The sequence below is a fragment of the Apostichopus japonicus genome, chromosome 16, assembly GCF_037975245.1.
Source record: "Apostichopus japonicus isolate 1M-3 chromosome 16, ASM3797524v1, whole genome shotgun sequence".
Taxonomy (NCBI): Eukaryota; Metazoa; Echinodermata; class Holothuroidea; order Aspidochirotida; family Stichopodidae; genus Apostichopus; species Apostichopus japonicus.
In genome coordinates, this window is record NC_092576.1 from 28569820 (window position 1) to 28595556 (window position 25737).

The 25737-nt window shown below is 34.5% G+C and overlaps 1 protein-coding gene and 2 long non-coding RNA genes across 5 annotated transcripts in view; 1 reads left to right on the top strand and 2 right to left on the bottom strand.

The window, feature by feature from the left end:
• LOC139983178 (uncharacterized) overlaps nt 1-17330 on the bottom strand; it is a 32102-nt gene extending 14772 nt beyond the window's left edge. Inside the window, exons 1-15 of one of the 2 annotated variants that reach the window (XM_071996561.1) lie at nt 16780-17330; nt 13528-13618; nt 9182-9239; nt 8599-8916; nt 7230-7871; nt 6457-6813; nt 5498-5620; nt 4780-4832; nt 4618-4648; nt 4287-4321; nt 3809-3836; nt 1776-3250; nt 1248-1453; nt 405-472; nt 120-178 (exon numbers count right to left, since the gene is read on the bottom strand). In XM_071996561.1, the coding sequence (XP_071852662.1) occupies nt 120-178; nt 405-472; nt 1248-1453; nt 1776-3250; nt 3809-3836; nt 4287-4321; nt 4618-4648; nt 4780-4832; nt 5498-5620; nt 6457-6813; nt 7230-7871; nt 8599-8916; nt 9182-9230 (3444 nt within the window). In that variant the 5' untranslated portion in view covers nt 9231-9239; nt 13528-13618; nt 16780-17330. The remainder of the gene's footprint in view (nt 1-119; nt 179-404; nt 473-1247; nt 1454-1775; nt 3251-3808; nt 3837-4286; nt 4322-4617; nt 4649-4779; nt 4833-5497; nt 5621-6456; nt 6814-7229; nt 7872-8598; nt 8917-9181; nt 9240-13527; nt 13619-16779) is intronic. The other variant, XM_071996562.1, reaches the window with a different exon arrangement.
• LOC139983463 (uncharacterized) overlaps nt 1-25467 on the bottom strand; it is a 45825-nt gene extending 20358 nt beyond the window's left edge. Inside the window, exon 1 of the long non-coding RNA XR_011798695.1 lies at nt 24425-25467. This is a non-coding gene — a long non-coding RNA (uncharacterized lncRNA). The remainder of the gene's footprint in view (nt 1-24424) is intronic.
• LOC139983179 (uncharacterized) lies at nt 13581-17463 on the top strand. Of its 2 annotated transcripts, none has more exons than XR_011798537.1 (3): nt 13581-13707; nt 14250-15081; nt 17324-17463. It is a non-coding gene; the product is annotated as an uncharacterized lncRNA (long non-coding RNA). The 2 variants fall into 2 exon arrangements; XR_011798536.1 differs by having other exon boundaries at nt 14250-16650; nt 17324-17446.
• Nucleotides 25468-25737: the final 270 nt, after the last annotated feature.

Genomic DNA, 25737 nt, shown 5'->3' on the forward strand with positions numbered 1-25737 from the left:
CAGTTCAACATGAGGCAACATGAAATACACAAGTAACTAATTGGCAAAAAAAATCAATGCAATCAATTCACACGTTATTATGCAGAGAACTGTGCAAATGCAAATGAAATATATATCACCTCCCATTCACCATTTTCAAAGTCCAGTCGAAAAAGACAGTCAAATGGTTTCCATGTAACTAAAAATGTGAAAAGAAAGCCACAGAGAAAATATAACTGTTGATATATTGGTAGAAATTTAATGCATCATGTTTTACGTCAATATAACAGCAAATGATAGAGTACTATTTACACTGATAAACCATTTGCAAACGTTAGAATATGAAAATGTTTGATATGTGATGTGTTTATAATATGTATGTTTTCCATACTTGTTCACAGTTGTCGTAAGCAACCATTTCTTACCTTCTATTCCGTCTGAGGACTTCAAATGAATCTTCGAGATTTGCATAGGCAGTAGACAATTTTGAAAACTGTGAGTTAAAAAGAAAATTGCAAGGCTCTTACGGCTAATACATTCCCAAAATGAAACAGCTTGCCAAAGCAGGCTCGTTTTGAACAGGGGTCAGAATTTAAAACGATCAATCCGAGTGACAACAAAATACATTATACTTTGATCATAAGTTTGTTAATTCCACGGTATTCTGATAACTCACAGACTAAATCATGACTTCTTTTCTAAGGGTGAGGTTTAGTCTAGTGAAACAAAATGAAGACTTGTTATTTGAATCCGTCTACAATAGTTTTTATTCTTCAAACATGGTTGGTACTAAAGTAGAAAATAGACTTGAAGAATTGTCGTTATCTTTGTTCCAGAGATTTCTATTTTGAATTTTTTGAATCGCATTTACCGGGTCCTATTCTTAGAAAGTGACCAAATTCAATGGATCGGAATAAAAATGATCGTTATATTAATAGTTTCACCAGAGAAGCAGCAAAAATTAAAAAGAATATAAACATCGCACAGTCTTCTAATTAAGAAAAGAAAGTAGAATTCAATATAGTAGTTTAAGTTTTGTAGCCCTAAACGCAACGTTTTGTTTATGCATTTCTTGTGTTAGGTTGAGAGATAAACAAACGGGAGCGCTGCACCTGTAATAGTTGTTCAATTCTTCCCCGGATAATTGCAAATATTCACTTACTGAACTATGCCCCCAACTGACGATCATAGGTGTGATTTATATACCCCTCCCTCTTGGCGGATGCCACTGTTACCCCCACCCCCTCCCCTCTGCTCATTTTACTTACTGAACTGTCTTTGTTTGCTTTGATTGCGACATGTAAGATAATAGTTTGCCGACATCGTTGTCACTGATTTCTCTCCCATCCTCTGTTTCTATCCAAATCGCTTCCAATGTCGATATAGGCGGCAACCTTGTACCACTAGTCAGAACAATAGCATCTTCGTCGGTTCTAACAAATGCCTGGTCTAGGACAATGCACTCTATACGGATCTGCGAAAGAGAAACAGGATTATTAAACTAAAAGTCTTAAGTCCTTACCAATACATATACAAACTTCAACTTTATACTGCAGTATCAGATCATGTCTCTTAGATCTTGCACAATTGTGAATTATTTAGCAATTATGTCATGCAAAAATTCAAACAGATAATGTTATATATATGTGTCGTGTTATGTTCTTTGGTCTATCGCATCTGAGAACTTTTAACGCATTAAGATAATACTACATTGGGTTAGCATCTATATTATTAAGTTCATACGCAGAGTTTGTCGGTAGATGAACGTCTACAAAAGAATAAATTATAGTTGTTACCGAACGGCTACCAGCTGCTTCCAGGGTACATACTGTAGACCACTGTAGAAGATTGCTGTCCCTCCCGTGGATGTATGTCTTTCCTGATGATGTCAAAGCTTCAAGAGTTTTGTTGAATCTCTTAGAGGTTTTGTCTTGCTCTGCCATACAGACGATCGCAAATGTCTTTCCTTCCACTATACCTTCCAAGTACTTAATTATTTTCTCTCCAGCAACTTTGCTCAGTCCACACGCAAAGCGGAAGACGTGTTGTAATTGCATCGGGTCCATACCTTGCAGAAGCTCAAGATCATTTGCTCCTCGGGCGGAAAGACGATTAGCGAGGTAGTGAGCCGCATACCATTCACAAAATATTTTATGGAAAAATCTCACTATTTTTCCACCATGGGCATTACCAAAGCAATCACTAGATTCTTCGACTAAAATGCCAATCTTAACGTAATGGTTGTATAAGTCTTTCCCGAGTTTCAGTTTGATACCCACGGCTTTCAATTGGTTTGTGCCATTCAAAAGCCATTCAAAAGCAATCTCATCCAGTTCATCATGAAATTTTTGAAGATGTTCAAATGACGATATTTCTTCTGGATTTAGTAGCTTGGCTTTCATATGTACGTGAAATGATAAAACGATTTTCTTAAAAACCTCTGTCACCGATGTCAGTGACTTGAAAGTTTTGTCTTCGTGTGTCATATGTGCAAACATAACGAAAAATAAAGGGACCTTGCTCAAATGCTTAAGTATTGAATTTGACTGAAGAATGTCCATGAATTTACTCCCCTTTTCCATGTTACCGTTAAATACCACCTTGGTAATGTAAGTTTGACCCGCCTTCTCGTCAAAGCCAGTAAGACGAACCCAAAGAGATTTTCTCAAATATTTGTCATCCATATAAGACAATCTCGTTGTCACCACTACTCTCAGATGCTCTAATTGTCTACCCTGGAGGATTTCTTCAATGTACGTGTCTTTTGTTTCTCTATCAGGATACTCATCATAACCATCTAACAAGATCAGAACTGAGGTCATATCATGCTTACGCAACATTCCTTCCACATCGATTTCATTGAGCCACGGTTCCGAACCTTGTAAAAGAAGTTTCCTTATTGCTTCATATATGGAATTTGTTCCACCCAGTTGTCTCATAGGAAGAAAGATTAAGAGTTTTACACTTCTGAGTCTTGACGATGGGTCGTTACACCAGTCATATAATATCTTTCGGGCAAGTGTAGATTTTCCATAACCCGGTTCACCTTCTATGACAAAAATTCTCGAATTTGCCATGTTTTTGTAGTCAAAAATGTCTTCATAGCTTTCCAGTTTGCGTGACTTACTTTCTTCGTTAGACTCTCTAATCATAATACCACTGTCAACAAATATGTTTTCTACACAACGCATCCTGTCTCTAACGTATGGAATTGTTTTCACTGAATTGTACAGTTTCTGGTACTTTTTTTCGATGTGGCTAATGAATCGACCTGTGGAACAGACAAGATCATTATTTGTGGTTTACAAAATGAAACCCTGTTCAGACAAGTTTATGTTATACCTTATAGCTCTACAATATCATGTATAGAAATGTATGTATGGAGACATTAATGAAGCTTACATTGATCTATATTGTTTTTAGGAATAATATCAAATAACATAATACTAAAGTTATCAAATTGACACTAAACGCTACGTCAATTTTGTCTTTTCTTTGTCTGCTCAGTGCACAAACGTCTGCTCATAATGAGTCTTTGACGGTGCAGCAAAGACGAGTATATAATCGATGCTGACGCACGTTTGGCTTACGATTGTTTCGATCGTTTACCCGTTATGGACACTTACATAACTCCTCTTTGCATTTAAGAAATGTTTTATATACAAATGATTAAACGTATACTGTATAATTTGAAAACATGCTTTTAATTGCGTGTGTAAGTTCATTTGAAGATTTATGACCTTTCAAATTTTCTTCTGATATTGGCCATATTGACATAGCAATTGATGCAATAAATTAAGTAAATAGGTATTGTAACGTAGGCACTCACCTATTTCTTGTTCGGGTGTCATTTTTACCTGGAAATTAAAACGATAACAAACAAACTTACTGTGTTAGTATGACACGACATCACAAGAAATTTGCACATTGTCATCAATATATTGAGTAGACTTTTCACAGAATCGTCAACATGTTGAGTTACTGTTGTGCACTGAACCTGTTAACATAATATCTGGTCAAAAATTGCCAAAATGTCGAATTTCTGCGTTGCCAAATTGATATAAGTTATGCTTAGCTTTGACAACATGCCAAAATAGTGATATTTGTTGCCTTTGAAAAAAGTTACACTAACATGGCATGTTTACAAAAAAGTATAATCCTGTCAAACTTCCCTTCGTGGTTGAAATGTTTGCTTTGATAAAGAAGAATGTGTAGAAAGTAAGAAACCATACGATCAAATAAAACGCAACTAATCTAATTTTGAGACCTCGTTGGAAAAACGTTTGAATTTAATAAATTAATTATACCTCAACTCCTTTGCTTGTCTTATCTTCTTCTTCCTCTGAGAAAACAAAACATAAGCAGTAGAAATAGCAACCAAGCATTCATCACTGCAAAAAGTTTTAATTTTTAAATGTTTGTTACAGCTGTGTGCTGAAAAGTGTTTTTCCAGCTTGTGACCCACTAAAGTTTATTGCAAAGATTTACATCTACTGGATGTTTCATCGGGGTGTATATGCCGTTTATCTAGACTTCAGTACAAAATTTACTGTGAGTTGTCGTTACAATTAAAGGAAAAATCGCACAAAATGTAGAATTCATTGACTGATGTTGATACCACTTAATAAATCTACTTACTTGCATCGTTCACTTGAAGCAGTTCGGTGTCCTATGACAGGAAATAAGATTCATAACTTACTAAATGGTAAATAAATTGATATTTGCAAGGGTGTGAATATTTTTTCTTTGTTATAAACATAATGCTTAGTAAATAATATACATATACAGACAAAGACTGACCTCTTCATGTTTACTTGTGACATCGTTTCCCTCATTCTTGGTTTGTCGTTTACCTTGTAAATTTTAATGAATATTGAATTCGTGGTGAACATACTTGAGATTACATTTAAGTCTTAATTACATTATGTGAAATAAACACATCTGCAATAACAAACAAATGCCATTAAAAAACTTTATACTTCATTTCTTTATCTTAATTAGAAACTATATTCAAATATTCAAACTGTCACAGGGTTGACGCAGGTTCCGTGATATCTTTAACTGATGGAAACTAATGTCGTTGGAAATTAAATTACGTTGATGTCCTTCAGTTAGCAAGACGCATTAGAAATTTCAGAATAGCTAAGAAATCATTTATTAGTTACATCATGGCATATAGTTTCTCAGCATAAAAGCCTTGAATTTAACCAATAAAACTGATATTTTACTTCACTTAGGATTGATATATATTCCGTGATTAGAACACAGAACGTAGACATTTCCCTTCTTGTTTAAATGACGTACAAAATAAAAAAGTATAGTCAAAAGTAATATGCTGTAATTTAACGTCTAAATTTTCATTTTTTTTTTTTTTTTGATATACATTCAGTTGAAGAGTGAAAAATCGTTCATAAAGCTGTATAAAACCATACTTTCTAATTTAGAAATGAATAACAAAGATTTTGGCAAGATACTTGCATACCAAATGAAACAAGTTGAAATGATATTTGCGTTATACCTTTCCTGAGAACGCATGATAATCCTAGGATGATGAGGAACAGAAATACAACCACTGCTGCAATTATGAAAATCACTCTCCGTGTTTCCAAATGAAGACCGGTATGGCCTGGCTCTTCGTAAGCTTTAAATGAGGAAAGGTTCGTTTTGTCAGTAACAGGACGACCACTTCACGCTTTTGGATATCTAATTTTAAATATACTTTATGAGAATGGGATGTTTTGGGATTAATTGTCTAAGTACAACAGAGAAAATGTTGTGTAGTGCATATTATTTTATTTTGCAATATTATTTGAGGTTGTATAAAATGAATGATTATCATATCCATTAGTGGAATTGAAATTGAATAATTATGTTCGTTTTGAAGACTTGTCCCGTTTATATTTTACGATTTTAACAGTACTGATACATCATTTGAACTTACCTTAATGTTGTATTAAGTGAGAACCTAGCTCGAAACAGGACTTTGAGTAAAGTACAATGAGGGATAACGATCGATCTGTGCACACCAAGCCTTATTGTGGAAACATAACGTTTGAGCAAATGACATATTCATTGTCTGAACTTCCTTTATTGAATTCCTGTGCTGATGTGTTGATGTGATCGCGAAAAACATGTTATATATTTTGCTTGTACATTTTACATAGATCAGATATGTCAGTCTCAAACAAAAGGCGGATTAGAGTGCAAAAAAGATTTCCTTCTCACAGCAGGTAAAGTTGTGGACGCTAAATGGGTGTGTAATTGCGATGATGATATTGCGCGCATTTGCACCTTTCTTCGTTATGGATAACCCATATTTCGGTAAGGTAGTCTGTTAGTATGCAACGGAAAGTCCCTCTTAGGCTCGAAAATGTATTTATGCAATGAGTTGATATATGAAATATTACTTCCATGAATGAAAATCTTAACCATAGGAAGTTACAATGATTTTACTGAAATGGTGATGGCAGTGCTTACCGGATGGAAGAAGAAGATCCAGTTTGGATGATTTGTAAACCAAATCTTCATATGGTCCAAGTACACAACATTCTACCGTCACCCTGCTTTCTATAAAACTGTGTTCATATTGTGGTAGAAGTTGAATCACAGAAGAGATGGAAACATCGTATGAGTCTCCATTCTGTTCAACGAATAACTGTTGCAGTTCGAAAGTGACAGGTGAGTCTTTCTGGTACGCTTGAAATACCAGGTGAACTTTCGGTCTTATTCTGTGTATTGTACACGTGAGCGAGTCCCCAAATTTTGCGTAGACTGTGCAGTTGTTCCCCCGTTGTTTGCATTCCTCAATCACAGGATACAGTGGCGACGGATAAACTAGTACAAAGTATATTAATTTGAAAGATTTACAAGGTGGAAAAATTCATTGTGCGAATAATCTGTCAAAGCAAAAGGAATATATAACGCAGATGAAGTGTTCGCACTAAGAATAATTGTAACAGTTGAAAACCACATAACACTGCCTTGAGAATTGTAGGAAATGTTCCGCTGCAGCTAATCGCTATATAAGATAATATAGAAATGTATTCAAACATGTTTTGTATCGATATTTGTTCGATATCTCAATACTGAAAGAATCCCAATGTTTTGGGGTTTTGTTTTGGTTTTTTATTTAATCGTTGTATCTTTGTGGGTGGGCGGCTTATTAATCATATTTATCATATTAACTATAATACTAGCGCAATGACAATATATAGTAACAACCTATTCAATGTTTTGTAATGGAAACATACCGTAGACGGACACATTGTACAATTTCATGCCTTCGATTAATCCGTTGGTGTAAAGACAAACGAAGAAGCCCTCGTCTTTCACTGCAATCTCTGATACGGACAGATTCCCGGAGGTTCCAAATTCATATCCACTGGTAAAATAATGTGTGCCATCGTTGATACTATAAAGGATGTTCTCGAAAATACCGTCCATTCGAGAGGACTTCTTCCACACTAATATGCTGTAATTGATATCTGAAGTACAGTCTAGATCCAGTTTTGAATGCATCTCGATGTATTTTTGTGTTGCTTCAAGGGAACTAAAGTCAAACGTCTTTTCGATTATAAGCGTAGACGAAGTGGCCATCATATGTGGAGCAACACTGGAAGCCTCGCATGTAAATATGCTAAGTCGCGGATAATGTCGGTATGAGTATGACAATGTGGATTGCGTTGTATAGGTAATATTATTCTCATCCACCACAACACTTGAGGTCGTGATGTCATCAGTTGTCGGAATTGTTGAATTCCATTTCAAGTTTACAGCAGGTCTGGCATTTTGAACAACACAATCATAGAGAGTGTCTTCGTCCGCTTGTTTGAAGCACACGTTATTTGTCATCTCACAATTTGGAATGACAGGATAAGACGTATCAGGGGTTACTGCAATGAGATAATGAGTGTGTTTCCACCGTGTTAAGAAATAACCGAGCAACAATTAACCAATGTGCAAACTGTAGAAAATCTTCATCGGCATATTGAGAGATAGTGGGTTCTCCTGTCTTAGAAACAATTTGAAATCTGAAGTTGATAGTAATGGTTGTAAGTTAAGCCACGGACCAGTTAACTAGTACATATTAAAATAAAATGTACTTCACTTGGTGATTTTTAGTAATATTTTAATGAAAGGTGCAGGTGGTATTTCCGTTATAGACCAAAATAAAATATTGCAATAGAATTTGTTAGTTTAGAAACAAAAGTCGCTACCGGGGTTGAAATGAACTTCAATTCGAAACCATTTGAAAGGAAAGGAATGCAACCTAACATTACGTTTGTATGACTAAGCATTTAATACATAGTCAACATGAGAAGTAAAAGTGTTGTTTTTTGAAATCGCTTAGTTGATTGAAACATTTTCGAATTATATGTGTATATTTGTTAAGTGTCACGCAGCCATAACAACCTACAGCAGAAGACAACTTTGAGATCAGGTTTTACGTGGAACTTCCATTATCTGTCGATTGAAAGAACCGTTTGAATGAGTTTTGCCATTGACCTCTCGTTATCGGAAAAGCTTCTTCGCCACACTTTAACGATTTTCACACTGCTCGATTGATTTTGTACGACAATAATAATGACAAGTGTACATGTAATTCCTATAATAACTTACCTGTCGTTCTTGCAACCACTGTATGCTCGACGTACCGTTCTGTAAGTTGAATAACTTGTTTAACTCGAAAAACTTTATCGTGCTGCGTTGTCACATTAAGTATTACCAAAGATCCATCTTTATCGATGTCATACTCTCCTCGTTTATATCCTTCCCCACTTTTCTCAGACTCCTTAAAGACTGCTACAGCTTCCTCTTCATTTGAAATGTACCAAAGAACAGCATCAAAAGTTCCATTTACAGAACATTTGATGGTGCCCCTTTCCCCTATCTCAAGATATTGAAATGCATTACAACGTTTCTGTCCATAGGAAATGTCTGATGGAAAAACATGTATGAAATTACAAATCAGGCCAAAGAAGGAATTCATGGTGATTTAATTATTGTGACCAAACTAGCAATATATTAATAAACAGAGTAGAAAATGATCCTAAAAATGTCATTTGTACAAAACCTAATCAAAAACTGCTAAACTGCTGAAATAAATTCTGTCATACTTCATATTCTGTCATACTTAAAATAACACAAATATGTTAAGTAAGAAAAGAGAAGATACACCAATGAGCTTCGAGGGCTAACCAACCTGATTGAACTGTAGTGATAAAGATGAGAGCCAGAACAAGCCATTTCATTTTTGTTCGCTGTAAACGGATGAGACAGAAGGAAAAATGTGTAGTTCTTTCATCACACACAGCAAGAGAGTCTTCTTGTTACTTTCATGTGTGTAAATAGGGATAGGGAGAGGGGCCAGCTGTTCACAAACTGCTTTTCTAATTCTTAACCCAGTTACAGTTAGATAACCTGTCGTTACTTTGACCTTAACAGTTATTTTATCACCTACTATTCTACATTAATTATTATTCAATGTTCCAATTATCTGCCACAGTGTCTAGAAGATCTCGTGACTATCTGCATGGTCGTTATAAGGAATCCAAAAGGAGCGTATTGGGTGAACTAACATATATTCCACATTATTACATGGCATGACAATGGTTGTTTCACATGTTACAGTCCCGCTTCCGTAAAAGGAAACAATCTTTGTTTTATTTGTAGCAAGTCCAGTGTTGCAAGGAGTCACACGAGTCAATTCAAGTCATCACGTCAAGTCAAATGGTGAACAATAGTTAACCAGAGACAAAGAAAGTCAGCCATATTTTCAGTTCAAGCTAATCGACAATATGCTCGATTAATAGAGTCACCAGTTGATTTATATAAGTTTACAAAAATCACTTCAGAGTAATAACAAGCTTCATGTAATTGTCTCAGACACTCCTACCATAGTACACTATTTAAGCAGTCACATTTTTTGAACAAGGGTTAAAGATTAATGGTTCAATCTCTTTCTTTCAAGTTTAATATTATGTTGCTAAACACATTGTATTCGATGGGCTAACTTGCAACTCAGAGTTCCACGCACACATTGAGTTATATTCACTGCGGCGATCATCATGGTAGTATATATATATATATATATATATATATATATACATATATATATATATATATATATACATATATATATATATATGTATATATATATATATACATATATGTATATATATATATATATATATATATACATATATATATATATATATACATATATATATATATATATATATATATATATATATATATATATATATATATATATATATATATATATCCACGTATGTTCAAGGTTCATCCCTGTATCATTGTTCCATAGCATCGGTGTGTTTACACTTGGTGATAAAGTTATCCAGTGCTGATTTTGAAGTGGCACAGGGATCCTTTGTATCTTTCCAAATGAAGATTCAAGTGGTTTCCACTTACTCTGGTGCCCTGAATCTAATTCGTGTATACATCCAAGTCAATTGAAGTTATTAATAAGTTGCCAATTTGATTCATGAATAAGTCATTTCAGTTACAGACTAAGTGACTTTACTTGTCACAAAACACTTAATAAATATACATATCTCCGACACTTTCACTTTGGATGTGAAGTAACTCCTGCGCATGTGCGAGTATTGTCTCTACATATATTGCCATCAATACCGTATGTTTGCTCATTGATTGGGTTTCTAAGCGTGATGAAGATGGTTAAAAATAAACGCGAGTATAGCATTTAATTGGGTATAAGATCAATAATCCTGTATCTTACTACATCTGAGCTATAATGTTGTTAATAGATTTAATAGCATTTCTTGGTATTTTCCTTCTCCTTTTCAACTCACTGATATTTCCCTTGGCTAGTTGTGGCGAAATATTATCTCATGTAGTTCCTCTCTCCGACTCTATTCTTTTAGAAGGCCATCATGGAGGTGATTGGGTTTTTAATAATTCTTACCTGTTCATCGACAAGATCTTGATGGATTCTAAATTTAAAGAAAGTATTTTCTTACAATGGAATTTGTCTCTTTACATCGATCCAGTGTCATTACTACATGAAGGCATCTACGAAGTACTCGGTAATTTTACCACCGTTTGCAGGCATGTCATTCATGTTGAAGATAAGAAATTTTCGATGTGTTATACATAAATCGGTAGTCAACGGTAGTTCAGTATGATATCAGTTTTGGTAACAAAACTAATACACATTTTCTGAGCAAAAATTTGCTGATCCATTGGTATAAATTACGTCACCTTCTAAGTTGCATCATTTGGGTCAGTAGACCACAATCAGATCATCTATTGTTTTGTGGTAGATGTTTCAAGAAAACATTTGTATTTTGCAGATATGCATAACAATATCATGCACTCTTTTATGATGTTATTTGTCGAAATATGACTCTTCTTTTGGGATAGATGGCTTAAGAAATTATTTTTATTAGTGCAGATTGCAGATAATCTTATCAAGCAATTACAGTCTTAACTTTTAAACACTGAAGACTGTCATCCTTACTTGGAATACACGTTTATCAGCCCAAAAAAGTGTGCATATTGAAAACAATTACACAAGCAACCAGGGAAATCATTTCTGCAACATGCTTGGAATTCCTTGCTCTCTGCCTATAATAATCAGATATTTATTGAGATTTATCCATTCATCACATATTTGACGTCAATATACATAAACAATACGAAACCATTAGTTTGTTGCATGTTTAGGAAGTAATGGTCTACAATACTCGAGTAGGGCCGTGGGACAGTCGAAACACCCTTAAGCTGATCCACAGTTAAAATATGCAATGATAGACTAAGTGTAAACGTCGGAAGAATTAAGAAAGATAAACATGTACATAATACGGTATTAAATATTCAATTTCTAAAAATTTTCCTGAAAATTCCTAAATTTGATCAAAGAATTAACATTGTTCTTACACTATTAATACAGCATTTATTGTGACGATTTTCTATCTATTGTGATATGTAGAAAACCTAATTCACGAGAGTTGGAACAGTTTCAAAGCAACATTTGTAGCTAATTTCACTTGTTGTTTATTATGTACAGAAAATAGCATTGTTTTCCATTAGATTCCCAGCCCTATGATAAGATAATATCGCTTGATAAATATGAACTTACGTTTTTTTAAAAAGCAGTTGACATAATTTACACAATAAAACAAGATTATAATAGCTTTTGACAGACAAGATCTTAAGCAGTTTGTGTTGCGAAACTTAACAATGTTTAATATCATGTCAAACTATGTAAAGTTAAAGAATTTAAGACCTAAGAGGAACAAAGTCAGTTTGGTAACAAAACCAAAAGAAAAAGATACATTGCAGAACTGAGCTAACGTATGCTGAGCCCCTGGTCTAAATTATCTCACCATTTAAGTTGCACTATTGGCTGAATATACCAAGACAAGGTCAATCTTTCATTAATGTCTCACTAAATATACATTAAACCTTGATGCCCATAATATGAAGGAACTAACGCAACCCTGAGTTTCAGAGCCTTTCGTAGTCTTTACTCGCCAAATTTAAAGTATAGCATTTTGCATATTGATTAACTATTTTACTAAACCTAACGAGTATTACTCATTTTTTTTTTCTCAAAGTGAGAACTCAATGAATGAAATCGATTCGATTTTCATTATTTCCTCGCACACAACTTTCATATTATTCAGTATTACTCAGAAACAATACAAATTGGAGACTATAAGCTTTAATATTCTCATCTTTAACTTCCGAACGAAGATATGTTATGGGATTTTGGTATAACAAAAGACATGAAAGCATTTCTAAGAGCAATTTTACTCATTAAAACAGTTGTGAAGGTTTACATGAGGTATTAATCAATCTTATTGCAATTTTATAATTCGGATTTCGTTTAATTCTTTGAATATCAATCCTTTTTTTTTACTTGAAAGAATCACCCACACAGTTTGATATGGTAATAAAGATATCAAGAAATTTGGTTTATTCGTGAATAAGCTAACCTCCTTAAATTCGGAAGTACCACCTATTTTATTTTAGTTACCTTTATAAAGAAAACAATAGTGTAGACGGATGACTAAATCCACATGATCTGAATACCAGGCCGCTATAAGGATTCATATGTACATAATCTGTATGAGAGCTATTCGCTTTTCTGTACTAAATTATTGAAAAAGAACTTTAAAAGCAACTGATCATTTTTTAATAAATATAAAAGAAAGAGTGAGAATATGAAGAAATATATATATGCACATTTCGAGCAACAACTTCATGTTCTACGATGTAAAGTTGAAATTCAATGTCATAACTAGTTATTTTTGCATATGATGACACAAACTATATCAAGGCTAATATACAGATCATTAAATTATGACAAAGAACACACGTTTCTTAAATCTCTTCTTTTTGGAGGTATGTTTCTTTCCTTAGATATGAACTTATGTATATTTAATACATTAGGCAGCTTAGATAATGTTAGAAACGGAACACCTGATAAAAGAAATCCAAAGTTGGTCAGAAAACACATACGACGTTATTGTCGGCATAGATTTAATTATAAGTACTCACATGGGTACTGCTTACTTCACAATTAAAAATAGCTTTAACGGTTTTCGCTTCACGATGATATCACAGCATTACTCAACGGGAGTGATTTGATCTGTTTAGAAACAGTGAAAAAAAGGGTACGAAATACTGATGACAAGAATCATTGTTGGCATTATGTTTTTTATACCAATTCAAAAATGTGTAAGTAGTACATTCCTTTCAAGATGATTTTGGCCATTTTCAGATCAATAATATTTTTCAAAACTATATATATTATTATTATAATTTTTTACCATATATCGAAAAATATATATATTATTATTATTTCTACTCAAATAGCTTGCAGTAGCAGTGGATTAGCGGTTGGAGACATTACAATTTTGATTCTTTGTAACTTGAGCATTGTAGCTACAAAAAATATTCCAACGTTCTTTCCCTTCCGGTGGAATTAAACCTTTTCTTTGTGGCAAAAAGTCTTACAAAAGTACCCGAACAAAAGAGAAGACATAAAACGCTGGAAACAAAACTTGACCTTCTACAACGCTCTCGTTCAAATAGTCTTGACACCTTTAGTTAACTACTTAAAGACACACAAGGATCATCCGACGTCATTTTCCGACGCCAACTGATGTAAAGAAGTTCTGAAAGTTTTAATTTATTCCCTCGTGTGGAATGATGACATTGTTTCGTCGTTAATGCTTGTATTAATCCTTCATACTATCTATTTATTTGTTTTCCTTCAGCTCACTGAAAACTACAACTGCGATGGGTTCCCAATACAACATAGATTCAGTCGAACAGCTAGACTTGACAGTCTCGTCTCATGTTATACTTCTCTTCTTGATCAATCGTACGTTTATATTTAGGATTTTTAGAATATAGAAGAATTATTTTACCTAAATTCGACCTAATTATAATCAGAAAACGTTTAAAATCGTGATGAACTTTTCCTTAGGAATCCCATTATTTTTCGTTTGTACTTGGTAATGACACAGCATAAATCATGACAATGAAATTCATTTGGTAAAAAATAACAGATTGTCTTAGTTTGATTAGTTGTAATATTACTCTGGTTATACTTAATTGATAAATTGATAAATCGAATTGAAACCAACGCCAAAACATTGTTTTTAAAGCACCTCTTTCCGTTTATTATCTAAGGTAATCAAAATAATTGATTGATGTTTGATCAAACTTAGACACCATATCAGATTCTTCATCAAATGAACATTAATTAGGAAATAATTAATACCTTTCATGCAAACATCAGTATCTTGTCTCCCAGACACTTTTTTGAACGATAAACAGGTCATACGTTTTCAACGATCCATAGCTGACACCGTGGGTAAACAGAGCGGACAGTACCCGTGGGCACACATGCTAGGTCAAATTCGTGAAACGTTAACGGAATTGTGTTTCTGTGCTTCACATTGTATTCTGGGATTAAGTGATCAACTGATCAACGAGACTGTGCGGTATCAACAGAAGAGATGTGCAAAATTGTCTATAATTCCCCAGTCAGTTTTCCATTATTCACATGTAACGTGAAGAAGGATGAAAATACTATTTATGAGTGTAAGTGCCAATAAACCAATTCAGACTGAAAACGATTATCAACGCCATAACTGCATGGCTGTATGATTGTCTAGTATCACTCAAACTGTCTCTCTTTGTAATCTTAAATAACTCTCTGTGCAATAAGCCCGTATAGCAAAGTGTGTAGAATTGTGTAAATTTAAGCAGAGAGATGTTATGTTAATTGCGATCTTAAATGAACCATCAGCCCCCGCCGACAACACTTTATATCACATGTGCCAACTAATATATTTGACATGTACGAAATTGAGGCGCGGCTGCTTTGGTCATTGGCAAAATGAATAATGACAGGCGGAGCCCATTAAGGGGAGAGAATATACGTCATAACGTTCCTATATCAAATGTTCCATTAGTTTTTATAAGTGAATGTGGTAACAACAAGAATATATTAGCCCATGTTTAATGTTAGCTAAAGTCCATTGGAAGATTCTGCATAGAGGAGTTTCAAAGCTGATCTCGATTTCTATATACTTGAAAAGTGAGACTTTTGGAAATGTTTGCCTACAGTTGTCAATTTTTCCTTGTCTTTAGAATTCCATCATAATTTAGAATTTATTATTTTATCAATGGAGCAAATGCTATGTACATAACAGACGTTGATATGACGACATCACTCATTTTGCTGTTACCATATGCAGTCACAAAATATCACCAAACTTGAAAACTTTGTACCGTTGACATACCAAATGCTTTGAGGGTGTGATTTGATTGACCTAACTATGCAAATATAAAGCCAGACATTTTGTTACTATCCAAATATAAAGTCAGACATTTGTTTAATAAGCAATTAACTTGAAAGTAATGGATCATTCATTCACGCGTCATTTATGCAACATAATACATTCAAATATCGAACAACAGTAAAACATTAATACAAAGGATTTATTAACTTGGTTTATGATGGTCTACTCAAATAATGAAGAGTGCTTATACAGATTATAAAAGCATCTTGGATAATGGCTATTGTCCCTTGAACTTTGATTATTGTTCGAATTGGTTTCAGTTAATGTATAACCACCCCTTGACCATGGTAAGCGATTGTATAGTCAACGGTAGAAAGTAGAAGCATTGATAACACAATAGTAATGTTGAAACTTCCCTGTTTCGAATGTGATGGAATGTATTAAACAGATGGACACTTCAGGTTAACATTTTAATTGTCTACGCTGGCGAAGGATGTTTTTCAAGATACTTGCTTATGATCCTAGCCTCATTGTCAAAGCTTAGCAAGAGTGTTTCGCTGAATAAATGCAATGTAAAAAGGTAGAGTTGTCTGCACTTGAGTTGCTTCTTTTTTGTTCTTTTTTGAGAGGAAGGACATGGGAGGGAGACTGGAGTCATTTGAAGTCCATATACATTATGGTCTACTTCTATGCGAATTAAATCAAAATTAACTGCCCTAAAAGGACAAAATGAAAGTTGGATATCGATAGGCGATTCTGCCAAAAAGACAGTCTGAAAAAGTGAATATCTTTGAATATTTTGTTATTTTCCTTTAACAAAAACATTATCAGAGGGTAAAGGAGGCCTGGGACTTGAATATGGAAGGTTTGTAACAGTACATATTTCAAAATGTTGTGTTATTTTTGCAAACAACACCTTATGGAAAAGTGCCAACCCTTAAATATTTTCTAGCCTTTCATCGCAAAATTTAACGGAAAACATTCTTTGACTTACCCAAAGTGTTAACGGTCCTCTGCAAAACGAAACTGAAAAGGATCTTGAATGTTGATTGATATTTCTTTAAACAAAAATACACCTTGTATAGAGAGGTCTTGGTTCTGTTATGATCATACTAAAATAAGTTGGACGTTAATATCTTGTCTGAATTTGTATAGCCAGATAGCGTAGCAAATCATTGACATGTGATCATGAAAATTGTATTTTAAATAAACATCGGGTCTGTTCCTTGCGAAACAATTTTTTATAAGATAAAGAACAAATATTTACAAGTATGATGGGCTGACTTTGTCTCTTTGATATTCGTCAATCTTATCACTAAACCATAATCTGTTAAAGATAGACTAGATGTGAGAGTTCACATATATAATACAAATATGATGCTTCAAATTAAAATAAAATGCAAATAAAACTAAAGTTAATGTTTAACGATTATTATTTCTCCTACATTAGTACTAGATTGTAAATCTTATCTACTGATAATGGTTTTGCCCTATAAACCTAACGTTGTTTGTAATGTTCTTCTCCCCTCTCTTTTCAGCTACTTCATCATGGTCACATTTTGTGCTTCATATCTTATTTTGACTACTCATCACATTAATAGGTGATCAACTATAGATACTATAGGTCGAAGGGCGTATATTATCTTACTAATCGTTGTTATGTATCCATTATTATTTCTTACCGTATATATATAGATTTTTATATATATGTATATACAAATGTATATAGATTTATTATTGATTTGAAATTTGTTAATTCCACAAGGTGTCGGATTTATTTGTGTAAAGAATCAAATTGGAATGTCATCTCGCCATAATCATCACCATCTCAAAGAAGATTTTGAAAGATCTAATAAACTAAAAATTTTGGCATTGCATCAATCTTACAAAAGACAATATTTCATGGACACATTATTCTAAATCCGACTTTCCAATGCCTTATGGGTTCTATGCTATGAAAGTTCCAACGTCTTTCGGTAAGAGTACAACGTCCTCTGTAACGCACAAAGATCCAAACTGTGTGAGACGTTACACCAAATCAACGGCGTGTATGTCAACCTGGTCATCGACGAGTTGGAAGCGAGCAGCTTTCGTCAAAGAATTGCAAAAATATATGTCTACCAATTGCTTCGGGGAAACATTTAAAAAAATGTCAACGAAACACTCCCAGGTGTGAACAGACTTCAAGAAAGTACAACTTTTATTTAGCCCTTTGGAAAACAGTCTTAATATATTGCGGAGATATGTTGGAGAATATTGACTTACGACATCGTACCCGCAGTAGTCGGCGCTTCGCGAGTTGAATACGAGCGACTTACTCCACCAAATTCATTCATATGTGCAGATGACTATGATAGGATTAAAAATCTTGCTGATTATATATTATACCTTGACATAAACGGTAATGAATACAAAATATATTTTCATTGGAAAGTAGAAGGTAACGTCATTTCAAATTAATACACCATTCAAGATCACATCGTTAAACTTTTCTCCCGAAACATGTTCTATTCATGTACTGTTGTTTGTCGTATTGGCAGAAAGTCCATTGAAGAAGTAAATATTGTCATAAATGAAACGTCTTCTTCCTTTGATCCTAATGTATCATTGGTGATATAATTCTTGCACAACCTGTGGAATACAAGCGTTGATAAGTATGGCCTTATAACATAATTTGCATAACTGAAAGTTGGCTACGCATCTCCAACTCCCCAATGTATCTCCAAAGACGTGTCTTAGTATTATATATATATATATATATATATATATATATATATATATATTTATGTGTGTGCGTGTTATATTTAGATATATATATATATATTAGATATATTTATATGTATTTATATATATATATATATATAAATATTTATAGAAATATATATATATCGGTGGAGAGAGAGATATAGAAAGATATATATATATATATATATATATATATATAGAAAGATATATATATATTTATATATGTATATATATATATATATATATATATATATACCGGACAGCAGAACTAATATTCCATGTGCTTTACTTCCTTACATATCATATACTACTACCATTCGACTACTACTACAGATCGACTGCATAAGTTATCAATACTAATAAACGTTTTTGAAACCTTCTTTCGAAACATAGCATTTGAAACCACCCGACATGAAAGTTGTAATCTATAAGCCCTTAGTGGGCTTCTTCCACATTTGTGGTGGCTTAAGGTTCGTTAAAATAACTGCTTCGTTATTAATAGTATTATTATTATTATTAACATTATTATTATTACTCCAAATGGAAAGCAGAATTTAGGGGTTTCAACAGCCAGATTGGAGTTATATTTTCGGTATGCAATGGCACTCTGTTTCTGAAACGAGAATCTCCTACTTTCAATTCCGGTTCTTGCATAGAATTATTCCAAACAACAGACTCCTTCACCTAATGGACATGTCTGACACTTGATGTTTAATCTGTAAAATTGAAATTAAAACCATTCGACATCTTTTCTGGGAGTGACACATCAATTTTTCTTACATAGGTGGTGTGGTCAGTAAGATCATTTGGTACAAAGTTCTACTTCAAAAAAGCGGATTTTTTTACTTCGGGTTTTGATATTAGAAACGTCACCCTTATTTATTTTCTCATTTTTCATCTTGAGTTCTATATTTTTAGAAACAAGCGTCCAAACAAGACTTTGTTAAGTTGAAATAAATTTATTGATAAATTCACGTTCAGCTTTTCCTTATTTATAAATATATTAAATCCTTAACATGTTGGTTAAGCCTTTTAGTCTGTCGCCATTACAGCATTCTCAGTTCTTATATTGTTGTTACTGCATGTTGTAATATTTCTGTAGTGCGTGTGGGATTCTTGTAGCGTTTCTGTAAACTGTTGTACTTCTTCTAAATTTCTCATCACGATTATGGTTTTTAGTTATTCTCACTTGGCCTTCCTAGCTTTGCCCCTTTCTGTCCCATGATGTACTCCATTTTCCTTACGGATACGGATCGTCTACGTGACGGATTTGGCTCCTGTCCGCTAGGTTTGATTGTGTCTATATGTATGTTTATTCCTTTATACCTCCATATCTATTAAGAACAACGCACCACTACAGTCACATCACTCAAGTCTCCTAGTCGAGTCCTGTGTTCTCTTAACGTTGTTCATCTAGTTCAAGTAATGGCAGCTGATTTACATTTTATTTCTCAAAACGCAAGACGGCTCCAGGCAGGTGAAGAAGAGCAGACAGCCTTTTTTTTTATCTCCATAGGCGTAAAGCGGGTTTAATCTTTATTCAGGAAATACCAAACTACATTTCAGATAAAATATATTAGCCGCATGAATGGGTGGAATTTGTTTTATTTTCACACCGGTCTTCAGCTAGTTGTAGGGGGTGTCTTGTTATAAATCCGAACTTACTATTTGTAATAGTTAAAGAAGAACATTGCCAATTTGGTGGGCTTTTAATCATTGATATAAAAGTGCAGGAACGTGTCTCTAATTTATTATGTATTTTCGCTCCTAACATTGATTACCCGCACCTTTTTCGCCTGATCTCTAGGCGTTTAACGAAGTATCAGGGCGATATCATTCTATTGGCTGGGAATTTAAACTTTGTTTCAACTTAGACCTGGATAAGACAGGGGGTAATTTCAGAACGACTTTTAATGAAAGAAGAAAATATCTTCAGTTAGTTTATATTCATGACTTTATGGATGTTTCGAGGGAGCGTAACCCTTTTCCTAACAATTTCACATGGATCTCAAACGTAGCGCCGGGTATTATAATATATTATTTCTTAGTATGCAGGATATGCGATTATAAAGGCTTCTTTCTCTCCAGGCATTCAGTCGGGCCACTCTTTCAATGATATATCCATGATATCCCATCTATTTAGTACTGGCTGTGGGTATTTGAAGCTAAACAACTCATTGTTAAATGACCCCCAATTATACAATTTATACAGAAATGAACCGGATCATAACTTTTTCATCGTCCCGATGGGAATTTCTAAAAATTATTTAAAATTTAATCTTTTAGTATAAAATATTCAAAAGTTAGCTCTAGAGAGCGCCGTGCGAAAGCGCAGGCGATTATACTTAAGATTTCCGCACTGGAGAAGCTACTTTTTGTAGCTCTGATGTTTGCTCCCAACTTATGGAAGCTCAAAAAAGCTTTTATTATATTTCAATTTTCAACTTTAAGGTTATATTACTAGATCTCGTGCAAGATAGGTAGAGGAAGAGGGAAAACTAAAAAAAATATAGAAAATGAGAAATAAGTCTTCTAATTGTATTTTGAACGCAACAAGATGATATCCTCCATCATATTATAACTTTCTGAGGGCCGTTATACTTCCACTGGCTGCTATCTACATAATATGTTTAATGGATTCCCAATTCATAATGAGGAAGATCAGTTGCATGTGAAGGTGAACTTACTTTAGATGAATGTTTCGAAACCCTATCTATGATGAAAACCGATCAGACTCCTGGCAGTGATGCGCAATTGTTATCTGATTTAAGTTTCTCTTCCAATGCTTCATCAGTAATTATTCGTGTACGCAGTGGCGGAGCTAGGGGTATTGATCAGGGGGCGAGAAGGGTCTGTAGGGGCGCTTTCGACACTATCTAAGCGGAGCGACACTGCAGGTTGCCGCGGAACATACTGAATTTTTTTGAGTAAATATACTCCCTAAAATCGCCGGAAATGAACCTTTCCGGTCCTTGCAAATTTGCAGATAATGTGACAAATGTCAATAGATAGATGAGAGCGCAATAAAAAAGTCAATAATCGCGAATAATTAAAAAGTTGTAAAAAGCTGAAAAGGGCGCCAGCAGTCCATTTGAGTCCGTCAGGGGGAGGGGGGGGGGGACATCCGTCCTCCTGACTGTATGGACGCTCTGCCACTGCGTGTACGTGGTTTTCGTGTGTACATTAAGTTTTCCTTATAATGACAACGAGATTTACATTGTTGACATCCCCAAATCGAGGCGAAGGGTCTAATTGAAGGGTATGTCCAAACATAGCTAGGGCGACACGGATAACAGCACGTAATTCCACAATGCAACCAAACAAATGCCATTTGACCATCGAGAATTGGTTCATACTGTCTCCTCATATGCTTCTTCATATTGATAGACTAACTGCTCATTTTCATTGCTCTTGAGGAGTAATGCATTCTCTTCAGCTTGTAACGCATTGTATAAGATAAGCTTTGAAAAAAGTTTAAAGAGAGTCAGGAAAATAAAAAAAGCAGAAATATTGGCCCAGGTCGAAACCATCAGAGACTGCATCGAGCGAACTAACATGCTGTCTCTCGCATCAGCTAACATCACCGTAAAACAGTTTCTTCAAAACATGATAACAAACGAAAAAAGTAAAGCAGAATCAGGTTGGGAAGATCGCGTTGAGTTCCTAAAAGAGCTTGCTTCATGTGAAAAATAATAGCTTTTGTAAAATTCAGATGATGATGACTAAATACAATAAGTAACTGCTTTACGGCATGAAAGTCAAAGAGAATTATACTGAATTTTGAATATCTAAAGACTATCCCATTTTGTCAGTAAAGTTTCTAATAGTATGCTAGGGAGATTTACAATAGGTTTTGAGTGACAGCAATCGTATTTCTCTTTGTTTAAAATAGAGTTGTCAATTCGTCTTGAGATCAGCGTGAAAGTATTTCTTCCCAATTATTACCATAACCTTCTTTTTTTACTGGTAACCTGAGATGGTAATGACTAACGCAATCGAAAATGCCTTGGAAATCACTTGCATACAAAACTATTAATGACTAATCGATGATATGAATTACATTGAAAACCAAATTACGAACACAAAAAGCATATTTCCTGTTATACTTTTCTGTTTCTCCCCCAATTTCATATTGGATAAATTTTGAAGATTCTTTCGTAAGAATAAAAACATATAACGCTAAAATTCAATTCTTTTGTTTCAGAGATCTTTTTTAATGTTTTGGGATGTCTTTGTTTTGGGATGTCTTTTGTAGTTTCCTCATTTTATTCATAACACAATCTCGTAAGTTTTTTAAAGAGTTTATTAATAAGTAACCGAAATTAGCCTACCGTACTATTTATTGTAAGCATTAGGCATAACTTCAAGACCAATCTACATTGCCAAGATTCCTTACACAGTACAAAACAGCAATTAGCTTCAAAGAAACATCATACCAGCTTTGACCGTAACATATATTGTAATCCTGTCATTTACTCAATTGGCCTTTTTTTTACAGAGTATACTTATTGTTACGTCACTTCCCTGTCTGGTGGGGCAGTATTTATAGATGGGGTTGGCGAAGGAGATTTTCGACAAAAAGATGACAACGGAGAAGATGCTAAATTGCCCGTGGCAAAGTGGTACCGTTTATTCAGACCTCCGACTTACAGCTCCTTACTGGGTTCATTAAATATCCCTACACTAGTACTAAGCCTTACATTACGCATAACGTAACTGTTAGCGCAATTCCTAAACGCGGCGTATAAACGCAGCGTTAAACACGGCACTAAACGAAACGCCTACCGCAACGTCCAACGCGGCGCCACACGCAGCGTATAACGCAACGTATAACGCGGCTATAAACGGAACGCCAAACGTAGGGTCTAAATATGAAAACAGATTCAAGCTACAGAGTTAACTTAACGGTTAACTTAACAGATGCAAAAATACTAAGAGCCAATCGATTTACTATATGGCAGTAACGTATCTTTCCGATGGCTGACCTAGGCTATTCACTAATGTTCCTAATTACGGACTAACTTAAATATATACAATCACAGCAGAATACTGATCACTACTAAGCACACACAGCGTCACGTAATCTAGAGCGCTACCAAATAACATAAAAGGATAACAGTCGGTCAATAACGTTACTCCTAAATAACTGGGGGTAATCTCCCTCAATGCAATAGTGCAGTTTGCTAACAATTTATACTCACAAGTGTATTCAATAATATTCTGAGCTCTTACAATATCTACTAACAATTATACACGGTGCCGTTGTATTAGAAACCTACCAACTTGGATAATAGTAAATTATAACGTACCGTACGTCGACGTCTTGCGAGAGTTTGTCAAAGAGTCCCACGCTGCACGTACCATCAGTTCCTTATATACTAGCCTGAACAATGGCTTAAGTTTACGCGCGTGAGAAAGGACAAAGGACATCGCCTCGGAGTTGCAGTCACCAGACTTCCGGAGACCGAGAGGCCAGGTGCACGATTATTTACGTCATAGTAAACAACTTAACGGGAATTTCCCGACAAAGAATTATAACATTACGTAAACAGTTTATACAGCTTAAAAAATAGCCCTCAAAATTTAAACACTACGCAAGTTCGGTTACATTATATTCTGTGTTAAGCATTATGTATATGAGAGATTTATCTAAGGAATCAAGTGAAAACTCTTTTCGATTATCTGTGTATATAACAATTTGTGACAGATCTACCATAGGATATGACACGAATTAATATAAAGCTGCAAAAATAGATGCAAAGATCTGAAACATATAGACTAATGGCATATATAGCAGTATAACATTATTTTTACATGTTTGTTCAAGTTAGACTGGGGTGACACTTTGAGGTCAACAATGCAGTGTGCATGGATTTACTCAATTCTGAATGAGCCGACTCTTGGCGGAAAGCGTGATCATTGTTCTATAGGCACTGCTAATGTCCGCCATATACCTCAAGGGGACAGTATGAATTTACTACGCGGACAAATATAATTATTGAGTGGAGGGAATACCAATGAGTGAACGAAGTGAATGAGATGTATCCATCTGATTAATGTCCAAAAGATGTTGGTGCGATGTGAATTATTTTCCACGATTCGTTCCGTTGCTATCGCATAGGCCTACGATAATTCTTACATTAGAGCATTTTCGCTTTCTAAATCTTATTGCTTTACAATTGGTCAAGATTAATATTGGGGCCTTCAGAGGTCCATTTCCAGTTTTAATTTTTTTTTGCATATGGTACCACTTAGATTGTAAATATGTGGACAAATATATGCTATTTATCAGGCGATGAATATATTTTTCTTTAAAAGGTTTGCAGCTCTGATAATTGTCTTGTAAATTTGTGTTTGTGTGTGTTTGGCTCCTAGTCTTGATTGGTGGAGTTGGGGCTTAGATTTACATAGGGGATGCATACCAATGGTAATTAAATAAATATCACTTTCATGTGTAGTCACAATGTCACTTGAGTTATGAGATATAAAATATTTTGTTACAACTGGATCAGAAATAAATTACATCTGTGCTTGAAAAATGTCTCTGTTGCCGTCATTTTTATATTGCATTTACGTTGTTTCAAGAGACAATAGTTACCATATTAGTTCTCTTCACCGACTTAAACACATATTTCATTACTACATAATGTTTCACAAGCAAAAAAAAAACAGCATCTGCCACTGTTTGATTGATCATGTCAGTGAAGTGAATTTAACTTACCTGAACGATTTGTTAGTTTATCGAAACCATGATAGATAATACTAAAATCTTGTCAGCATTACTTGTGGTATTACCATAAAAGTTACAAGGCTGACACATTATTCTAACTCAAAATTAAATTCATTATTTGGGAAAGATTGACATACAAGTACTTAAAAGTAACCTGAGGCCGAAGCCCGACCATCTCCCTATTTTGTGAATACATTTATTTTATGACTCCCCAAGCGTTTTGACTGGGTTATTTTTTAAGTCGCAACGACCTTGAGATACAGTACAACTCGCTGGATTTGCGAGATACAGCCAAGCTCTTAGGTTGCGAGATACAGCACAGTCCGCAGACTGAGTGATACAACTTTTCGCAGGTTGCGAGATACAGCGCAGCTCGCAAGTAGCAAGAAACAGGGACAAGCGGAAGGGGTCAAGACATTTGAATGGTAGATCCCCCCCCCCCCCCGCCTCCTGGTTATGCATGTCGTCCTTCGCCCG